Below are 20,038 nucleotides of genomic sequence, written 5' to 3' on the forward strand. Positions count from 1 at the left end.
TGAGTCACTTCAATTAGAGTGGCTGTCAGTGGGGAACTGAGGACAAGACTCACAGATACAGAGCCAAGAATCCCAGCGATACTGTGACATGAGCTTGTTGCCCTTGGGGATGTGTAATGGCATTAACAACTTTTGAACACGGGAAAGCATGCATTCAAGATGTGCATTATTGAGCAGATAAGCTGTAGGGTAGGCAAATTCAGAAGTCTCTGCTGGTCTGAATTGAGAACTTGGATAGCTAAACATGAGGAACAATAAAAGATGAGAAGGGCACTAAAAATGGCACCAAAAATAGAAAGCAGCGGAGCTGCGCTGCCTGCCTCCTGCGTGAGGACTTGGAGCTGGGTGGACAAGGCGGGGAGGGGTCCCGCGTGGGACGGGAGGGCAGTGCCAGGTTCGTACCGCAGTAACTCCTCAGAGCACAAACCTGGAGCATCTCTGCACCTGAGCAATAGGCCTGTCTGCACTTCCCAAGGTCTGGTCCTGAAGTTTTACGGGAAGACGCTCATCTGTCTCATAAAAATATTCCATGACTTTAAATTTGTCCCCTATTGCCCTGCAAAGCTGGCATTCTGAACACTGTCATGGACCAGCATATACCAAAACCCCACATGTTTTCATGTCTTTATTTCAGTCCAGGAAATGTCCTGGGAGCAAGCCTTGTTCAGCCTGCAGATGTCACAGCTCTGTCCAAGAGTTTTCTCATCCTTGCTATGTAAGATTATGAATCAAACTTTATGTGGCTTAATGCTGGTTTTCTTTTGTCTTGCAGGAGGAATCTTTGAGTATGCAGATGGCCCCAATACCCAGGTTATGAGTGCCGAGGAGCAAGCCTTCAGATTTTCTGCCAATATTATTAATAGAAACAGAACTTTGTTGCCTAACACAACACTAACCTACGACATTCAGAGGATACACTTCCACGACAGCTTTGAAGCAACTAAGAAAGGTAAGAGCAGAGCACGCTTCTTAGCAACTTTGTGGCCATTTATTCAGCAAGAAAAAGAGCACGGTTTCACTTGTGACCCAGCAGCTCATTTTGTCCTGCTCTAGTCAGTGATATAGATGAGAAGTCCTCCAGGAGCTGACCTTCCAGAGCCATTTTAATATAAGGGGAACAACTGTTCTTTTTTCCCTCTGCAAACCTCACAAAACTCCTTTCACTGTTTGCTTCTAATCCTGAGCCAAGGTCTGTAGGCCATGCCTTTGTTTATTTTACTGTATCCCTGGCAGTTTTAACATCCGTAGCATAGATATTCTGTTCTCTTCCTAACAGTAATTTTGCATTATCAGATAACAGCAACCCACCTGAACTACTGAAAGGGAGGGAAGAAATGGGACTATGCAGCAAAGGCTGTGGGGCTGATGACCTGAGAGCTTACTGAGTTTGCTTCTGTTTTGGGAGAAATGAAACCGGCTGCCTGAGCCCACAGTTATAAGAGGGGCATCCCTGGAGAGAGGGGATATCTGCTCAGAGTCGAGTTCACCGACCCCGGCTGTCCCTTTTTAAGATAGTTTTGTCGTGGAGGTTTCCTCTGTGCCAGGCTCCTGGGAGCACGCGCGTTGGCTGCACCAAGTGTTGGGACAGGACCAGAATGCGCAGGACCCGCTCCAGGGACATGTGCGGGTCCGGGGGGGACCCGCACGCCTTCGCTGCTGTCTGCGTTCATGCCCCTCTCGGGCTGGGAGCAGTTGCTTTCCTAAAATCTTTTAATGAAATGTAGCCGTCACAAAGCTCCTGCTGACAGTGCTAAGCGTTAGCGTTCAGTTTGGAAGGACCTGCAGAGGCAGTTGAGAAATAATCTGTTCCTGTTCCCCTGAAAAACTTTTCCTTTTTTTTTACCCCCTAAACGTGCAGCCCCCAATGCTGTTGTTCTAGTTCCTCAGTGAAAGCTTAAACAAAGGTATGAAAAGCATTGTTTTGCAGAAGAAAAAAAATCTATTAAAATGGATGGAAAAACACGTTTGTCAGGGCGATTCTGCTCATCTCTGGGTATTCCTTTCACAACTCTGGAGGCTCAGCCATTTCTAACCTGCTGTAGCTGTTATTCCCTCCTCTGGAAACACGTCTGTGCCTCTACCCACTGGTCCAGACCCCCATTTGCCATAATTCCTCCTCTCTCTGTCTCTCGTCACTGTTGTAATTACCTAATAGCTCTGCTGCTGTTAGTGCCCAGAAGCTTGTCTGTCCGTCCACTGCTCCATGGTCCAGGTCAGGAAGAAGCTGTTTGTGCCCCCACAGCTACCCCAGCGCTCACCCCTCCCGCAGAGGTGCCCCGTGCTCTACTGACAGCATCCCTCCCTTCCCTTCCTTTTCCAGCCTGTGACCAGCTCGCTCTGGGGGTCGTAGCAATATTCGGACCTTCCCAAGGCTCCTGTACCAATGCCGTCCAGTCTATTTGCAATGCCCTGGAAGTCCCCCACATACAGCTTCGATGGAAGCATCACCCTTTGGATAACAAGGACACTTTCTATGTCAACCTGTATCCTGACTATGCTTCCCTTAGCCATGCCATTCTGGACCTTGTGCAGTATTTGAAATGGAGGTCAGCCACTGTGGTTTACGATGACAGTACAGGTAGGTAAAGGAGGGGCTTTAAAGGAGGAATCCAGGCGGTTTTTTGTTGTGGGTCTCATTTAGGAACTTTTCTAGTGAACCCTTTTAGGAGCGAAATGACCCCCCCATGCAGTGATCAGTGCATGGGGACACACCAGTTCCCCAGCGTTCAGGCGAGCGCTGTGGAATGGCCCTGGGATCCTTTCTGAAGCATTTAATTCACAAAGTGCTCAGAAAGCGGGGAACCCTCAGCACCACCCCGGCTGACAAAGGGTCAAGGGAGGATTAATTGTCCGCTGGTGTGCTCTGGCTCAGCACGGCTGTATTTGGCACGGTGGTGCCCATCTACACAAGCAAAGACCTTGGTCTGCGGCTGCCATTGAGGATGCAGTTTCCCAGCTAAAAGCAAAAGCAGTTCTGGGAAGTTTTTTGTTTTTCTGGCTAATTCTCTAAAACATAGCTGACAAAGTTTTTCACATAAAGCAAGTTGTTGACGGTTAAACAAAGCAAAGCACTGCACAGCACTATAGATAAAACCCCCCAAAAACAAAAGACACATTGGATAGCCTGTCCAACCTAATTCCACTAAACCAAATGGTTTCTTTAGGGGAGGGCTGATGAGAACACAGTTTGACATTCCTGTTTTGCAAATGTGGGTCACAGTATGTTCCCTTCGTTGTGTATTCTAATGTATTTCTTCCACTATGCAGAGGGACATGCCTCTCTTTTCCTCCTTGCAATAGGCATCTGCTGAATTTCTTTTTGCAACATTAGATACCAATAATTCCTGCTCAGCTGCATTCAGCATGGCTTTGTACCTTCTGCCTAAATGAGAACTGAGTTCTAAGGGTAGTAAGAAAGTTACAAGCTGTCATTAAGTGACTATTATGAACGATACGATTCATAAATCTAAGCGCATATTCATTTTTTTCTTTTGCTGTTGTGCACAGTAAATACTGCAGATTTTAATCTGTTGTGCAGCTGATTATCACATTCTGTCCTTTCTCAAGGGCTTATTTGTTTAAGAAAAAATGTTGTGATCCCAAAGATGTCAAAGGTTGGGACCAATCTGCTCTTCTGCTCTTCCTACCTAGTGCAGGGGCCCCAGCTCTACCATAGTTGGGTGCAGGGGCAGCAGGGAAACACCAGGAAAGGCCATTCTGCCTTAGAACAACCGCTCTGGAGATATCTGGGGGTTTAATGATTGACACATGACACCTTGGCTTTAGCAATGGCCATTTGAGGGAGGGAGGAAGGTCTTGACTGCATTCCATAAAGTGATATAGGAAGAAATAACTTGCTGTGATACCCAGCCTGCAGGGCAAAGGCAGACTTTCCTGTAACACTGTGGGTTTGTCTTTGTGCAATGCCTGAAGGCCTTATACGGCTGCAAGAGCTCATCATGGCCCCATCAAGGTACAATATCCGGCTGAAAATCCGCCAGCTCCCGCTGGACACCGACGATGCCCGGCCGCTGCTGAAGGAGATGAAGCGGGGCAGGGAATTCCGCATCATCTTTGACTGCAGCCACCTGATGGCAGCTCAGATCCTCAAGCAGGTGAGTGGGGGGCGGTGGGGGGCAAAGCAGAAGCGGCCACCGAGGGACTCGTGCATCCAGGGTGGCCGTACTCCAGGGAGAGCCCCGCAGATAGGGCTGCAGACCTGCAGCTTTCCCTCTGTCCCCAGTCCGCAGCTGCACCAAAAGCTACAGCATGTACCTTCTTCAGGGATACTATCGCGTTTCTACAGAAAACGCAGTTGCGCTGACGCTGGAAGTATAAAAAATGACTGTCGGTAAGAACGAACAAACGTTACGGGAGCAGAAAGGGCCAAGCAGCTGTGTCGAACGAAGCGACCGGGCTGTTGTCCTGCTCTCCCCCGCGGCTGCGCAGCCCCAGCCCTCTGCCCTCCGGCCGCAGCCGTCTGGAGCAGCGGCCGCTCCTCTCCCAGCCGGGCATCGGGCAGGACCGTGCCCTGGGCCACTCCTGTCACTCTTCATTTAGCCCTGTACGAGCTTTTCATGCTTTCCGATTTTAAATGTCTTCTTTCCCTTCTGTGTTGCTTCATGCCCCCAGGTTTGCGAATACATGCCCAGACAGAGGGGCAGGGTATAAAACGCGTCGTTTTGGTTAGCTGTTTCCCGAGTTGTGCACGCGGTTCTGCGTCTCGCTGCAAGCAGCCAGGACTGGGCCAGCCGGGGAGGGACGGCATCCTCTGTCCCTTCATGAGCACCATGTGCAATTCTTGGACTTTAAGCCAGATGTCAGTGATTTTCCATTCATTTGGTCTCTCTCCTTTCTCCCCGAGTTCCTCCACTGGCATTTTTCGCAGACCAGAAGGTTTGCTGCTCACTGCAGCTCCTCCTCATTTCAAGTGCCTTTAGGTTTCAGGGTCAATATAAGGCAGAGGAAAACGCTCTCACAAAGAATTCTAAAAACCAGCCGGTGGAAGTGTTGCTCGTATCAGCCCAGCAAGACACTACCACATAGATTAAATAAATCCCCTGAAGGGCTGAGAAAGCAAGCACATGGAAAGAGACTTCTCTTGCAGCCTGCTTGATGCAAAATGAAGGGAAGTGCTCAGAGAAATCAGAAAGCCTGGGAGGGATTATTAAAGAAAGCAATATAAGGGACTCATTGTCTCCTGCCTATTATTTTAACATGCTGGCTGTGTTTGGTGCTGTTCACTTATTATGCAGTTTATTATAGTTTATTGTGCCATCTGCTCTGCTCATCACTGTGAGTGCAGAGTGAGGAAGATGGAGGAGAGGGGGGACTAGGGGGAAAGAAGTCTTTCTAAGCCCTTCTGGCTGGTTTTGTGTGTGTGTTGGGTTTTTTCAGGACCACAAAGCCATGGATTTCAGCTTAGCAATATTATGTAGTGCATTTTTACTCAGGAAAAAGCTGTTAAGTATTTTCAGAGTTTGGGAAGGTGCACAAACCCAAACCACATCCTGACTGGCCTCTGCACACTTGTACACTCAGTGTATAACACCGGGGAGGCGCTGAGCAGTGCGCACCATGACCCTCGTGTCTCTCCCACTGTTGGCACTCGCATTTGCTGAAGAATTAGGAAGCTCAGAAACCTCATCTTTTCCTAACTTTTCTACCTGTATCAAGAAATGCACATCTAGGGGTGCCACCTTCGCTTGTGAAACAGCTTTTTTCTTTTCCATAGGATGGGACAGAAAAACAGGCTTCCTGACCCCTACTCTACACTACCCTCCTCATGCCCTGCTTTGCACATTCACCAAAAGTACGAGCTGGGTAAAGCCAGAACTGTCTCGTAAGTTGGCTTTTGCCTTGCAGTGTTATAGGAACAACACATAGAAAAAAAAAAACTGGACTGCAAAAAAAAGTCATGAAAGAATGGCTCAGCCTTCCGCTTGTCCCAGCAACAATAACGTTCATATATCATTGCTATTATTTGCCTTTTGTAATGTTTTGGTAACTACACCAGTCAGCTTTGCATATGTTTGGCCTCTGGCGTTTGCTCTGACCAGAGAAGGTCCCTGGAGCCTCTTGGCGGCACTCCCCGCCCCAGTGCAGCACCGATGGATGGCCAAAAGGTTCTCTCAAGACGTGTGCTAAAATTTCCACCTCTTGGTACTGACTGATTTGAACTGTGCATCTTTAGGTAACATGGAATGGTTTGAGCAGCTCCAGCCTACATTCGCTAAGGTAGCTCTGACTAAGCATACACCATCATGCCAGTCCAGGTCTTGCTCCCAAGTCATTTAAGGTAACATGCTCCCACAGCACACGAGTAGCAAGGCACTTCACTGATAATCTGGGCAGTATTTTTAAACTGGAGTAGTAAAAAATCCCCATGGAATAACACCACAAGAGCTGGCATAAAGACGTACAGATGACATTGCTACATACTGCTGCAGTCTGGGTTCCTTCGAGTGACTGAGACATCAAACCATTCATTATTCTACCCTCTTGGACAAACAAATCATTGTAGAAACCTATCACAGAGCTAGGCCTGCTTGTGAGGCCTTCCCATCCTGCCCCAGCTCCTCTGGCCTCACTCATTTTTGGTCACTTGTTAATGCTTTACATCTGTTCTCTGGCTTCCCAGCTTCTCTCTTCTCCTTGGCAGCTGTCTCTAAACAGTTGCTGCACTCTGCGGCGCACAGATGTGCCTGTCTTAACTTTAATGGAGCTCCCGTTCTCATCCTGGCAATTGCCTGTAGCTTATCCACGAGGTTTATCATTTATTCATTTTCCCACAAACCCAGATGTATCCTGCACACAGGCTGCCAGTACTGGAAAGCTGGAGCTTGCTTCTTACAGAGGGTCTGGACTCTTCATCTACCACTGAAATGATCCAGCTGTAGAATCTGAACAGGAATGTCATGATTCACTCTCGATTGGTTTCACATCATCTAACTGATGCTTCACATACTGAGGCATCGTTCTCTGCTCCGGCTCTTTGCACCCGGGTGTGCAGGTCAGGAGAGAGCTGTGGCACAGCCCTGCAGATCCACCGACCAGGCAGGGAGGAGGGGGACGGCACGGTGCACTGCCGCACAGAGACGGCTGCCAGGCTTTCTACAAGGTACTTCCAGGCCAGCAAATGTGGGGTAAAATCACACTCTAGAGTTACAATACTTAGGCTTGTAATTTAGGTCCTTTCCCTTCCCCTTGTTCTTCGACATCTCACTTCTTTTCAAACTGTCACTTCCTTCCTCAAAGGAAATTCTGCCCTAGTAATTTTAGCAAAAAACAAGGGAAGTGAATGTTTCCTGGAGGGACTTGAAGTTGCTTTCCCATCCGTGGAGATTTTAAAGTGCTCTTGCATGTGTTTTCTCCAGAAAACATGCTCACAGAGTCAGCATCGTAGTCAAAACCACGGGTATCTCTTTCCTTTAGCCACCCACCAACCTCAGGGTGACTCTTCTCGTAGACAGAAATGCGTTCCCCTCGTGTTGTGTAGGGCCTGGACAAGGTCATCCCGGCGAGGTGCCTTCAGCCCACAGCCGTTTTCTGACAAACCTCACAGAACAGCATGTTCTCTCCACTGCTCAGTTATGCAAATCCCAGCAATCTGCACGAACCGTCCTTCGTGTCGGGGCTGGCACACCTAGAGCCTGGGCTCGCCAAGAGCCCTTGGGTCCGGACCACAGTCTCCAAGGGCTGAGGGACAGGAGATGTCCTCGCTCCCCATCCCCGTGCCTCTACTTTCACTGACCCGTTTCTAAACCCGGCACTGGAGGGACTCGCAGACAAGAGCTTCAGGTACACATTATACAAACCGACACTGAAGGGGAGGGGATGCAGAGCACCAGAAATACACGTGTAAGGAATAAAAAGCCTTTTCCGTGGCATCTTAGCCAGTACGTGGACTTGTAACCATAATAGGCTGCTTTGTGGTCATTCTGCACAATGTGGTTTATGGGAGGTTGCTCGTTGTTTGGTATCTGAGAAGGAAAGGCAACCTCCTGTCTCCCAGCTGTGGCGACAGAAGCAAGCCTGCACCCCTGGAAGATTTTGCACCGTGCGTGACCCATGAGCACAGCAGTGTGCCGCAGTCAGTGTCCTGGCCGTCTGTGGCACAGCAACACCCAGAAATGCCACCGGCCTCTGCAGGAGCTGTACACTGAGGCTTTGACACCATTTCAGAAAGGTTCGAGGACCACAGTTCAGCTCGCTTAAGCACATGCCTCTTGCTGGCTAAGCACATGCTTAGCTGCTTCACAGGACTGATCCAGAAGCCAGCTTCTGTGTTTCTGGGTCTGCCTCCCGCCACATTTGCCAGATCAGCTCTTTAGAGGTTTATGTTGCATGACTGTTGTTATATTCTTGTATCCGCTCCTACTAACCTCCTTTCCCTACTCTCCTCAAGGCCATGGCAATGGGAATGATGACAGAATACTACCACTTCATCTTCACCACTCTGGTAAAGTATCTAATCTGTGCAAACACCTTTTACACTCACTGCTGAGACGGAATGGAAAGGGAGGAGGTCGTCTAAGCGGCAGGAGAGCGGGCTGGGTGTCCTGTCCTGGGCGTGCATTGCACGGCTGCAGGATACTAACGCAGCGGGGTGGGAAAAGCAAGGGGAAGGGAGGTCTGGTACCCTAACAGAAGGGCCGAGCAGGGCTAGACTGAGCTTCAGGTTAGAATCAGACCACAATGATTTGGTTGTAACCTCTCTGCAGCAACCGCAGCATCGCCCAGGTGCTCATTCTGGGAGACGTCAGTCTTTTCTTTCACTGCTTTTGGACGGGCTCGCTCCTCTGGAGCTGTTCCGGCTTTGCACAGATGTAGGTTCTGGTTTTATTTCCCCTCCCAGTCATTTTGATTTCAGTGCAGCTACCCACGCACTGAAAGATGAGCATATGTGTGAATTTGCGAGGCTGTAGTTCCACAGACAGGATTTGATGGGACCAAGTTTCAGCCAGAACCGGGTATGTGTTTCTGTGTGTTCATCTAGGTCTCCCTTAAGAGCCAGGAGCAGCCCTGCTGTGGTCAATAGTTCAGTACTGCAGGTTTATTTTGCATGAGAAGAACTCAGCTTGAAATTAACTCCACTCTCATTAAGCACGGGCCAGTTCTTCTCTGACTCCAGGAGGCATTTTGGTTTGGGTTTTTTGGCATGCCACTTTTGTTTCCATTTAGGATGCTATTGTCTAGTATACTGTTGAATTTTGTGTGATTTTGAAAATCTGATTTATCTTTTTTCCTTTAGGAAAGAAACAGACTAAACTAACCCTTAAAAACTGCAAAATTTATTTTTCAAATGCAAAAGACATTTTAATTACCCCTGCTGCCATTATCTATTCCAGGCAGCTTTAAGCATTTCCCAGATAACCTCCTATTAATCAGCCCCAGCTGAGCCTAGAGTACATTTCATGTGTAGGTACAGCCTGGAGGTGGGAGAAGAAGAATTATAATAAATTAATAGATAAGCAATCACAATTAATGCCACTTTCCTGAAATAACAGTTATATCATGGGAAAGATATTTTAATCTGTCATTCCTTAAGGCAATGTTTTCCTAGCTTGCAATGCATGTGCTTCAGCTTCTACAGTACTAGACCCATGGGGTGCTAATGAATTAGTCTATTATGTTATACTGAATGTTTCTAAAAGGTCCCTAGTCAATACTGAGTACAGTGTATCAACACTTGGCATGAAATGCTTCAACATTTTGCTAGGCAGCAAGACTACAGTTCACTGACTTCTGCATGAAGAGCCCCATCAGCCTTTTCTACCAGAGGAGGAGGAACTCTTCTGAGCCTTTGTCTAATGCACGCACAGCATTTACATCCCGCGAAGTCCCAAGCACTGACAACCCCCTTCAACTCAACGCTTCTAGGAATTTCTCAGCAGCTTGTAAAAATGAGTCCTTGCAAACACAGAAGCTTCCTCGCTGCCTGCTGTCACTTCTGGGGCCGTTTAGCCCAGAGAAAAGGAGGCTCAGGGGAGACCTTATTACTCTCTACAACTACCTGAAAGGAGGTTGTAGCGAGGGGAGGGAGGGTCAGTCTCTTTTCCCAGGTACCAGGCGATAGGATGAGAGGAAACGGCCTCAAGTTGCGCCAGGGGAGGTTTAGATTGGATAGCAGGAAAAATTTCTTCACCGAAAGGGTTGTCAAGCATTGGAACAGGCTGCCCAGGGAAGTGGTTGAGTCACCGTCCCTGGAGGTATTTAAAAGACGCGTAGATGTGGTGCTTAGGGACGTGGTTTAGTGGTGGACTTGGCAGTGCTAGGTTAACGGTTGGACTCGATGATCTTAAAGGTCTTTTCCAACCTAAGTGATTCTATGATTCTGCTGCTTACAGCAGTTACAGACAGGCAGAAGCAGGAATCTCTTCCCATCCTTTGAGTCGACATAAACAAAAATTCCACACCCAACCTGCCTTCTCCCAATTAGGCACTAAACCAAACTAGTCCAGTTTTCCACTGGTGTTGATAATCAGGTGCTCTGGTTAAACTCAGTGTACCCGAGGCTGACGACATGACACAAATGTGCTCATGACTGAGTACATGGCAGTTTATTATTCAAACAGCACTGTACATGCATGCCTCCCACGACGGCCATGGCCACTCCTCCCAGTGACAGCTGCCCGAGCAAATCCGTGCCCAGACAGGGATCCTCGGTGATCCGTGGCAGGCACGCTATCCATGAGCTGTTTTGCACAATAGCAGACGGAGGATGCCCTTCCTGGACACCTGCCTTTGCAGCTTCCTACTGTGGATGCTAGATGTGGTGAGGATTAGACCTCAGCATTGCCGCCTACGACTGATGCACCAAAGCTGGGGATTTTAACAGGGGAGGTGGGAGAGCGTGGGCGAGAAAGGGGAAGAGCCACACAGAAACACTGAGAATAAAATTTCCTTAAAGGTAGTAGGACGGAGGGGAGAATTAATCTGCAGTACAGAAAATAATGAGTGAAAGGGAATGTAGATGAGGTGGAAAACAGACCCAGATGTTTCAATTTGTGGCTGTGCAGGAGCAGAAAATCCAGAAGAAACTCTTACGGCAATTCCCCCCACACTTCTCCACGTTCTGACACTCAGCTTGTATTCTTAATTATCCTCTAATTCCAGGAAATGATAAATCAGGTTGCAGCTGAGATTTAACCTGGAACCAAGAAAGGATCTGAAGGGAGGTTGGCTTCTATAGGAACTTGCTGAGATGAAGGGCCAAGGGAGAGCAGCAGGATGGGGAGGGCACCCAAAATATCAGTAGGATCTGAAGGGTGGCCAGGGCTGGCGGCCCGACAGCTGCGCGATGGAGACCATGAGGTCTGGAGCTCAGTGGACCAGATTTGTCACATACGGTCACATTCTGAGGAGGAAATGATCTGCTTTTGCAACCAAAAGTTATTTCCCCACAGCAATTTCCAGAATACAAACCAAAGTGTCTGACAAAAAGTTATGAACCTGGAAGAAGTATATCTATTCCAGTGGGTCAGGCACAAGACCACTATACACCCTCATATCCAGATGATATAAGCATCTGTCTGAGGTTAAACAACTGTATTTGCCCTTAGTAAGTCATCTGAAAGACAACATCATGGCCTAGTTTTCACAATGCCCTTTAACAAAACATGGAGGTTGGTTGCGATTTTTCAGGGAAAAAAAACCCCAGCCAAACAACAAAGACCCTGAACTCTATTGTGGGTGTGATTAATGACTCGGTCCCTGGCTGCACCTGCAGATTAAAACATGGCATCCATCAGCAGTATGCCTTGGGGGTGCAAAGTCAGAGGCCAGTGCTTAAGGAAAAGATCAACCCCCCAAAGCTTATTAAAGCAAAACAGCTGTAAGAATTCCTTGCTCTCCCACTGAGAATGAAGTCTCAGTTGCTGGCAAGTGCTGATTTTGCTATGCTTTGCTTAGGGCGGTGTGTTTTAGGGCCAGTGCTTTTCCAGCTCCCCAATGCACGCCACGTCTGAGTGAACCCACAGCGTGGCTGTGTCCTACCAGTATAGCTACATTATACAAAACAGCAACAGCCACGCAATCTCATGCTGTATTTAAACTCTTTTTTATAATCCCTTGTGAGAGCAATGAACACCGTTCCCATATTCGCCCTCCACCCTCTATCACAGAAGACGGTGCTGCTGCCTTTCCACCTCCCCGCATTTTTACTACCATTGAACACTTGCAGAAATTGTTCAGGATAAACTCTGATTAAATATGTCCCATGCAACAGAAGATTCCCATTAACAAAGCCCCCTCCCGACTGCCATTCTCCTCTACGTTTAGTCGCGATCCCCCTCGGGTCAGCTGGCCCGGGTTTTTGTGAGCACATCAGCTGTGGTACGCTCTTGCCGTGCTGCCTAACCCCAAACTACTCAGACTAGTTGCTGAGCATTGAAGTCAATCCCTGAATGGAACTTAATATTTCGATGTGCGGCGGAGCCAAGAGATGCATTAAAGAAGCGCACTGGCAGAGGCCTCCAAATGCCCCTCGCTCACTGCCTGCCAAGTGATGCTGGTGGGCTGGCTGCCAGCAGAGCTGAGGACTGCCTGGCTGTGGGTTTTTTAATTCGTATAAAGGGCACTCTCATTCATTTGCAGACTGTGTAGGCTGGTCGTAATGTCAAGAAATGCGTCTTAGTTCCTCTTTGATAGCCGTCTGCAAGTTGGTGTTCTGCATTCAGAGTTACTCTGTCATCTGCAGCACCCCGTGGGCTTCGGCACTCGCAGCAAATCCTCCACGGCAAGGCCCCAGTGAGCTCTGGATACAGGAATTCTGCCTCGTCCCCTCCCCCTTGGTCGCAAGCCTCGTTTTTCACAGTTGCAGATAGTGATTCTGGTTTTCTCCCCACAATTCACTTGCCTCTTTTATACAGAGTGAGTTCTTTGGCAGGAGTTTCCCTCCGCTGTGCGTGGGTGAACCCGCACATATGACACCCGAATGCCACTAACACCTACGAGTCTCTGCAAGCAGACGCTGATGGCAACAGACAGTACAATCCACCAAATTCATGAGGGCATCAGCCCACCTCCCGCCTTCTGCGGGCTCTGCCTTCTCACTTCAAACGCAGACGTGAATCCATGCAGAAAAGACAAACAAAACAAAGCTAAACAAAATGTTTAAACTGGTTTCTCTCTTTTAAGGATCTTTATGCATTAGACCTAGAACCATACCGCTACTCTGGAGTGAACCTGACCGGTTTCCGGATCCTCAACGTGGAGAACCCGCACGTGTCCTCCATCATTGAGAAGTGGTCCATGGAGCGGCTGCAGTCCACGCCCAAGGCAGAGCTGGGACTGCTCGACGGCGTGATGATGGTATGAGAAGTTTAAACAAGGGTGAAGTCCAGACCAGAGCGGCAGGGAAGTCAGGAACAGTCATTAAGGCCTAAATGTTATTTTTATTGGTGCTTGTACTAGTAACAACTCATCCCAGGTATCTTCCCCAAGGTAGTTACTTGCATTCTGTAATAACAGTCCCTCAAATGCAGTGAGTTTGGCTGGTGAAACCCCTGCAGCCCACCGCTGGGTTAACACTCTCCTTTTGCAAGCGCAGCTTGCCAACAGATTTGCCAATTTTGAGAGACTCTGCTCCTCCCCTCCCTTCTTGCCAGTAAAAAGCTGCCCCCAGGACTGGCAAAATTCAAAGCTTTCAGTTCCAGAAAGGGCTGAGCACGGTGGGGAAGTGCCCTGGCTATTTCGTGCTGGGAACAAGAAGAGAGGGAGCTGCAGTCAGCTGCGTATTGTGCCCCTTGTTCAGGCACAGCAGGATTTCTCCGTGCTTGCCTGACGTCCCGATGCAACGCGCCCTGGAAAGGGATGGGCTGCGTGCGCCCCAAACCCCGGAGCACCCAGGAAAGGGCACCCCCTCTCTTCGGTTGCTCTCCCCAAGTCCTGTTTCAGCTCAGGGCAGGACGATCGCCTCGCACGTCCCTCCGCCCAGCCCTGGGAGCGGCAATGGGGAGCAGAAACGCTCCCGTCCCACCGGAGGAGCCAGGTAGCCGGGGCTTCTCCCGCAGGGGCTTGCAAGGGCTCCAGCTGCCACCGCCTCCCCAGAGAGTCCCCAAGAGCAGCCGGACGCCCAGCTCCCGGGGCTGGAGCGCGGCACACGGCTGGACTGGGCCAGGCAATTCGCTGAGATTGATGCGGGGAGAAAGAGCCAAAGCTATACTCGGAGATGGGCTTTGCTGCAGCTTTGATGACTCCTTTTAGGGTCTGATGGCAGCTCTGCTCCGCTGAGTTACTGCTCGGAAGGTACAGCACCTGCTCGCCCATCTGTCTTCCCTGCGAGGCTGTCTCTGACCCCCGTAATTGCTGACTGGCTCCCTCCTCCCCTCTCCCTTTAGACCTGCCAGAACCAACCCCACAAGTGGCAAAGCCTCCCAGACTTTCACCTTGAAAGGGCTCCTCGTATCCCTCCTGTTCTTGTTTTTTTTCCTTAGAGGAGAGCCCCGCCATTCTCCTTTAGCCTTTAACGTTTATGCAGCACTGCCCACGACTGCAGCGTCACATTGCCTGCAACGGTGCTGGGCTCCCCCCGCTGCCGCTGGCTCCTCTCCCGTTCCCTGTCTGGTTGCTTCTTCAGAGGGGATCCTGCCTTTTAGTTGTGTTTGTCTGGTGTCTGTCCCAGTGGGGCCCTGATCTCAGCTGGGCATTACAGTATGTCATTCACCATGAAATTGCTTGGACATATTCTTGTACTCACTCTCCTCTAGCCCCAAACTTAGAAAACCTGTCCCTGCTGCTGTACGTACAAGCCCGTGGGATGCAGGTCGGGTGCCTGCTCTTCATGCTCGGGTGCTGTGGGAAGGGAAGGTCACGGGGACGGCTGCCAATGTTGAGGATTTTCTCCATGGCCACGTCCTGTTAGATATCTGCCCAGTTATTTGCTGTATTATTTTATTTTATTGTGTTTTATTACGCTGCTGCTACGCTCACATCTGTTTTGTACCTTTGTGAAGCCAGCAAATAATGTATTTTCACTAGGAGGACTTACCATATCGGAGTGAAAAATAAATCCAATTCTCTTGATCAATGTTTGGAGGTGAGATGGGGCATCTCAAATTGAATCTAAACCCATCACATTATGTGGAAGAAAAAAAAAGTTCCCCCTAGTTCAAATCACTGAAACGTGGGAAGATGTTATAAATCTGTGAGGTCCTGATTTCGGTGACAGTTTGGGTCATTTTGGAAAATTCCATGCCCACGGACAAGCTATTTAACTTCTCTGTTCCTTATTTCCCCCTGTATAAAATAGTGTGGATAATATGTTCTCATATGAGTTTTTTTTACACTCAGACAAAACAGACTAAAGAAGAAAATTCTGCTACTACCTTCTACATTTAGAAATTGCTAGCTTCCTTGTGTGACAATACAGTAATAAATGCACTAGAAATAACCAGAACAGATACACACAGACAAATGACATTTTCACAATCTCTGATTTTAAGACAGAACTATATCTTGTAGTCTAAAGAGCCATGTAACAGAAAAACATGCTCATGAGGCTTTGTCATGTGCAGAGCTACGTGTTCTGAGGACGTGCTTTGCATGACAGGTCAGCTTAGAGGTTTATACAAGTCTTGCGTTAAAGCGTGCGCATTCATGGCAATGTCTTGAGATCCCAGTGAATGTCTTGAGAGCCCAGCCCTGCCCTCGGAGCGCTGTTTGCAGGGTTGGACACCCAGGAGGTGGGATGGTCGGCAGTGGACCAGGGCAGAGGAACCCTCGGGTCCACCGGGTGTTGGGCAGGGGTTAACGCAGAGGGGGTTCTTGCAGCTTCTCCTGCGACGCTTTACGGATCCCCCACTGCTTTGCTGTCTGAATGCTTCCTTGCTCTGGAACCGCTATCAACACAAATGCTGTTCCCCTTTACTTTAGACAGACGCTGCCCTGTTGTACGATGCGGTGCACGTGGTCTCCGTCTGCTACCAGCGCGCCCCTCAGATGACCGTGAACTCCCTGCAGTGCCATCGGCACAAAGCTTGGAGGTTTGGTGGCCGCTTCATGAATTTTATAAAAGAGGTAAAAGCATGATTTGCAACCATAATTGCTTCCCACTAATGCAAAACTTCCCCGGCAGGAGCAGTGCAGCTGCTCAGCGCGCAGGTACGGAGGCACGTGGCAGGGAGGCTTGGCAGGTAGAGGGTTATAAAAAATTCCCCCGCCTGGGCAGGTACAACTGGATGGAAGCACAGATATACGCCAGGCTGCTAAGTGCAGCCAGAAAGGAAAAATCCTGTCTTTGCCTTCAAAATACCGTCCGTGCAGCCACGCCAAAACATCCAACACAAGCTGAAATCTCCCATGCTGTCACTGAGACTTGCCCTGGCCTCTTCTTGCGTCAAGAGCAGCTGGACCGCTCTCTCTCCGAGGCCATTTCTTAGCAGAGCAATAGCCATTTGCCTTTTACAGGAACATTTGCTTGGGGTCCACAAAGGGCATTCAGTGCTGCTAAATCCCAGTGGCAAAGCTGGCAGCGCTGTGCATCTCTGCCTGCGTGCTGATGAACGGCTTTGGCAGACCGGTGGATTTAGCAAGTAGGGAGCCCGGGGAGTGAGGAGGCAGCTTCATTCTCTGTTTTCAGTCATTATGATTTCTTTCTGCTCGGCCCACGTAATTGTTTGTTTGCATCTGGCTTAAGCACGCAAGCAGACTCAAAGCACGGGTGTTTTATGAGCAGTGAGCTCACCAAGGGAGCGCAGCACAGGGAAGCCGCAGCGAGAGGTGGTCGGCCCTCACAGAAGAGCCCCCGTGCGTGCACCCCTGCACTCACACCCCGGGTTTTGCTCTGTCTGCAAAAAGGAGCCCTCACGCAAGAAAAAAATGAAAGCAGAGCTGCCAGGAGGTGCTGCACACCCTACCAGATACATCTTTGTGATAAGGCCCCCTTATTTACCCTAAGGCCTTTTTAAACTTCTGCGCCTGTGGCTCTTCACATGGGAAGTTATAAAACTGGCTGCGTATCAGATACATGATGGGGACACATTTAAAAGGCTGGGTACAAAATCCCCTGAAGTTTTGAAACAGAAGAGTAGAAGTACGTGGTTAACCGTTACTATGATTTGTGCTGCAAATCACCTACGGACCCCAGCGGACCCTGAACACGTAAGTGCAGTGAGCGCGTGCCCACCCCAGGTGCTGCCGGAGCTGCACGAGCGCACAGATGTAGGGGAGGACAAAGGAAGAATGATTCCCATTGCAGAGAGAGAATGAACTTTTTTCTTAATAGGCACTGAAGACGGTCCCTCTCCTCTCCCTGCCTCTCTCTCTCCTTTTTCGTGTTTTGTTCCCTTCTGCAGAAACCTGCTCCAGCTGGCTGCCAAAAGAGAGTGTAAATAATTTGTTTGGTTGGCTCCTTTTGCAAATTACCCTGAGCCTCACACTCCAGTGCCTGCTTGTTGTTTCCCTTTCTGGCACCGCGTCAGCTCGTTGCGGGGATAAGCTTCCTCCCCATTGCAAGCAGAACACGCAGTAATTGCTCTCTCTAAACTCCTGTAAAGACAAAGCAGCGCGCAGAGGGATGCCTCGCTGCAGACACCCGCTCCCCCGGCCCTGGGCTCCCCACAGATACCGGCACCGCTCGCTCTTCGTGCACGCACGGGCTGTGGTCCTCACCGTACCGGGTTGCTGCAGAGTTGTGCATTGAAGCCCCGCTCGGTCCCATTTGCTGAGGTGCAAAGGGGCCGGGACGGGGCCGCCGGGGCTCCCCGGGAATTGGGGGGACAGGGCCACGAGGCAAGAGGACACGCTCCTCTGCAGCCACTGCCATCCCGGAGGCCAGGACGGCGGGTGCTCGGAGTTTGCTTGCAGAGACAGGGCTGACCCGAGCGGGATCAGAGCCCACTGGGGGCCGTGGCGATGCCGCGCATCCCCAGCCCGGTCCCCGGAGCCGTGCAGCCCATGGGTGCTCTCGCTCCAGCCCTGCAGGAGCTGCGTGGCTCCGCGCACAGCTTGTGTTTGCTCCGGTTGGGTATGTTAAACACTCCCGTGTTTTCCCTGGCTCCCGGGGGGCTCCGCAGGCTGCGCGTCCCACAGGCAAACCACCTGCACGCCAAAATGAGCAAACCGAGCGCAGCCTTCCCCAAAACTCAAGGGTGGCGAGGCTGGGAGGAGGCTGTCGTTATTCCTCGGGAATTAATGAGGAAGAGCCGGAGGAGCATATTTACTGGGAAATATGCCAGTCATTCCCCCCCTGAGAATACATTATGCCACCTTCACCACACTGGGATATTTCAAGCTCTCCCACCCATAAAGGAAACACATTCATCAGCGAGGAACGCACACTGAACTGCTCAGAGGAAGGAGCCCGAGTCTCAGCTCTCCACTGCTGAGGTGCGATTGTAAAGCAGTAAACCATGTCAGCAGCCCGGCGCTCTTACGGGAGCATCCTCCGTAGGACAGAAGCTTATAGTACATCCTAGCACTGTCCCTGGGCAAAGCAGGCATCATATACCATGCTGTCCCTTAGCACCTGCTCTGCCAGCACAGCTCGCATCTGGTATTTGGGGGTCTCTCACCTCCTAAATCAGAAGAGATTAATTCTGGTGGTGCTGGAAAGCGTACAGTGGAAAAGAAACGGAATCACAGAATAATATTGACTGAACTGAATCTAGATATTTTTACCCCAAGCTCCTGCTCACAGCAGGACTAGCTCCCAAGTCAGACCAGCTGTGCAGGACCTCGTCCAGTCAAGCGATGAAAATCTCCATCAGCGGGGTTTCCCCAGCTCCTTTGGGCACCTGCCCCCTGCTTATACTGCCAAAAACCGAACCGGGGGTACCGACGCAGCACGCACCCACCAGATTCCCGTGCCTGTTTCAAAACAACAGAACCTGCTAGCATGGGCAAGCTCTTGGCCTCTTCTGCTCCACTTTCCATCTGAAAGGAAGGGAGGGAAGTGTTCAGGACATTTTAGCTTCCACATACCTTGGAAGCATCAGCAGGTTCATGCAGAAAAGGATTATTTATGAACTTGACTGGAGTTGTCCCAAACCCAGGCTCCCTGCAGCCCAGCATTTATCAGTACTACAAGGATAAATGCAGCACACAAGGATACCATGATAAACGCAAGCAGTTTTCTACTGAGTCATCATGTCCTGCAACAGCTGGCGAACACAAAAGGTGCGAACAAAATTTGTAGCAAGGACTGCAAGAGAGTTAAGAAAATCTCTAGCTCCGTCTGTAGTCTGAACGGACGTGATTATTAATTAATCATGCTCTTTGGGGAGAAGGAACCCGTATAAGGACTAATTAAAAGAACATACAGTGGAGGGCAAAAGATTATTTATGATACCAAGTAACAGCCCTGCTACTTTTTCTCCCTTCCACAGGCCCAATGGGAAGGATTAACAGGACGAATTGTCTTTAATAAAACTAGTGGTTTACGGACAGATTTTGATCTGGATATCATCAGCCTCAAAGAAGATGGTCTCGAAAAGGTAGGCAGGGTTTGTCTTATCTGCATATGGCTTAGTCTAACTCTGATACTCAGGCAATAGAGGAAATGGTTGGTGTTTGTATTGTTTCCAGGTTTTCTGTTTTTTATATAAAAGGATATTTACTTTGTGGGATTTCTCAGATCCTTTTCCATGCCTCAGCCATGACTCACTAGCCCCGAAGCGACATGTGTGGGATTACAGTTACTAGCTGCAGAAGTGCTTGTGGCACTTTCCTGAGATAGTAGAAGCAGAAGAAACTTCTGAGCAGCCATTAACCTCTCCCTGCCCAGGCTAAAGGTGGAAGGAATAAAGGCCGTCCCACCCCATCTTGCTGGGCTTGCTTACAAAATGTTGATTTTTCCCTGAGGAGGCAACAGCTCTTGAAAGCATCATCTTGGTGTGATTTCCCACAACGAAAATTGCCTAAGGCTTGGAAATGGCACCAGCTTATTACAGCCTAGATTTTGCAGGAGAATGCAGTGTGTACTTTTGTTTATTTCTTCTATGTGTTATCTAAGGGACAATGAGGAAAAAAAGCAAAGTGCATTTTTGCCTGCCTGGCTGGAGGGATCTCATTCGGTGGCCATGTTCGCCCAGCCACC

General features: G+C 49.6%; 1 protein-coding gene across 2 annotated transcripts in view; it reads left to right on the plus strand.

Annotated features, from left to right (window-relative positions):
- The window catches only part of GRIK3 (glutamate ionotropic receptor kainate type subunit 3), a 120,761-nt gene that overhangs the window by 65,249 nt on the left and 35,474 nt on the right, over positions 1-20,038 (plus strand). For both annotated transcript variants that reach the window (XM_049819969.1, XM_049819970.1), the window contains exons 2-8: positions 773-949; positions 2,321-2,578; positions 3,934-4,115; positions 8,408-8,461; positions 13,141-13,314; positions 15,877-16,020; positions 19,329-19,436. In XM_049819969.1, the coding sequence (XP_049675926.1) occupies positions 773-949; positions 2,321-2,578; positions 3,934-4,115; positions 8,408-8,461; positions 13,141-13,314; positions 15,877-16,020; positions 19,329-19,436 (1,097 nt within the window). The remainder of the gene's footprint in view (positions 1-772; positions 950-2,320; positions 2,579-3,933; positions 4,116-8,407; positions 8,462-13,140; positions 13,315-15,876; positions 16,021-19,328; positions 19,437-20,038) is intronic.

Source organism: Accipiter gentilis, chromosome 17 (genome assembly GCF_929443795.1).
Source record: "Accipiter gentilis chromosome 17, bAccGen1.1, whole genome shotgun sequence".
Lineage (NCBI taxonomy): Eukaryota > Metazoa > Chordata > Aves > Accipitriformes > Accipitridae > Astur > Astur gentilis.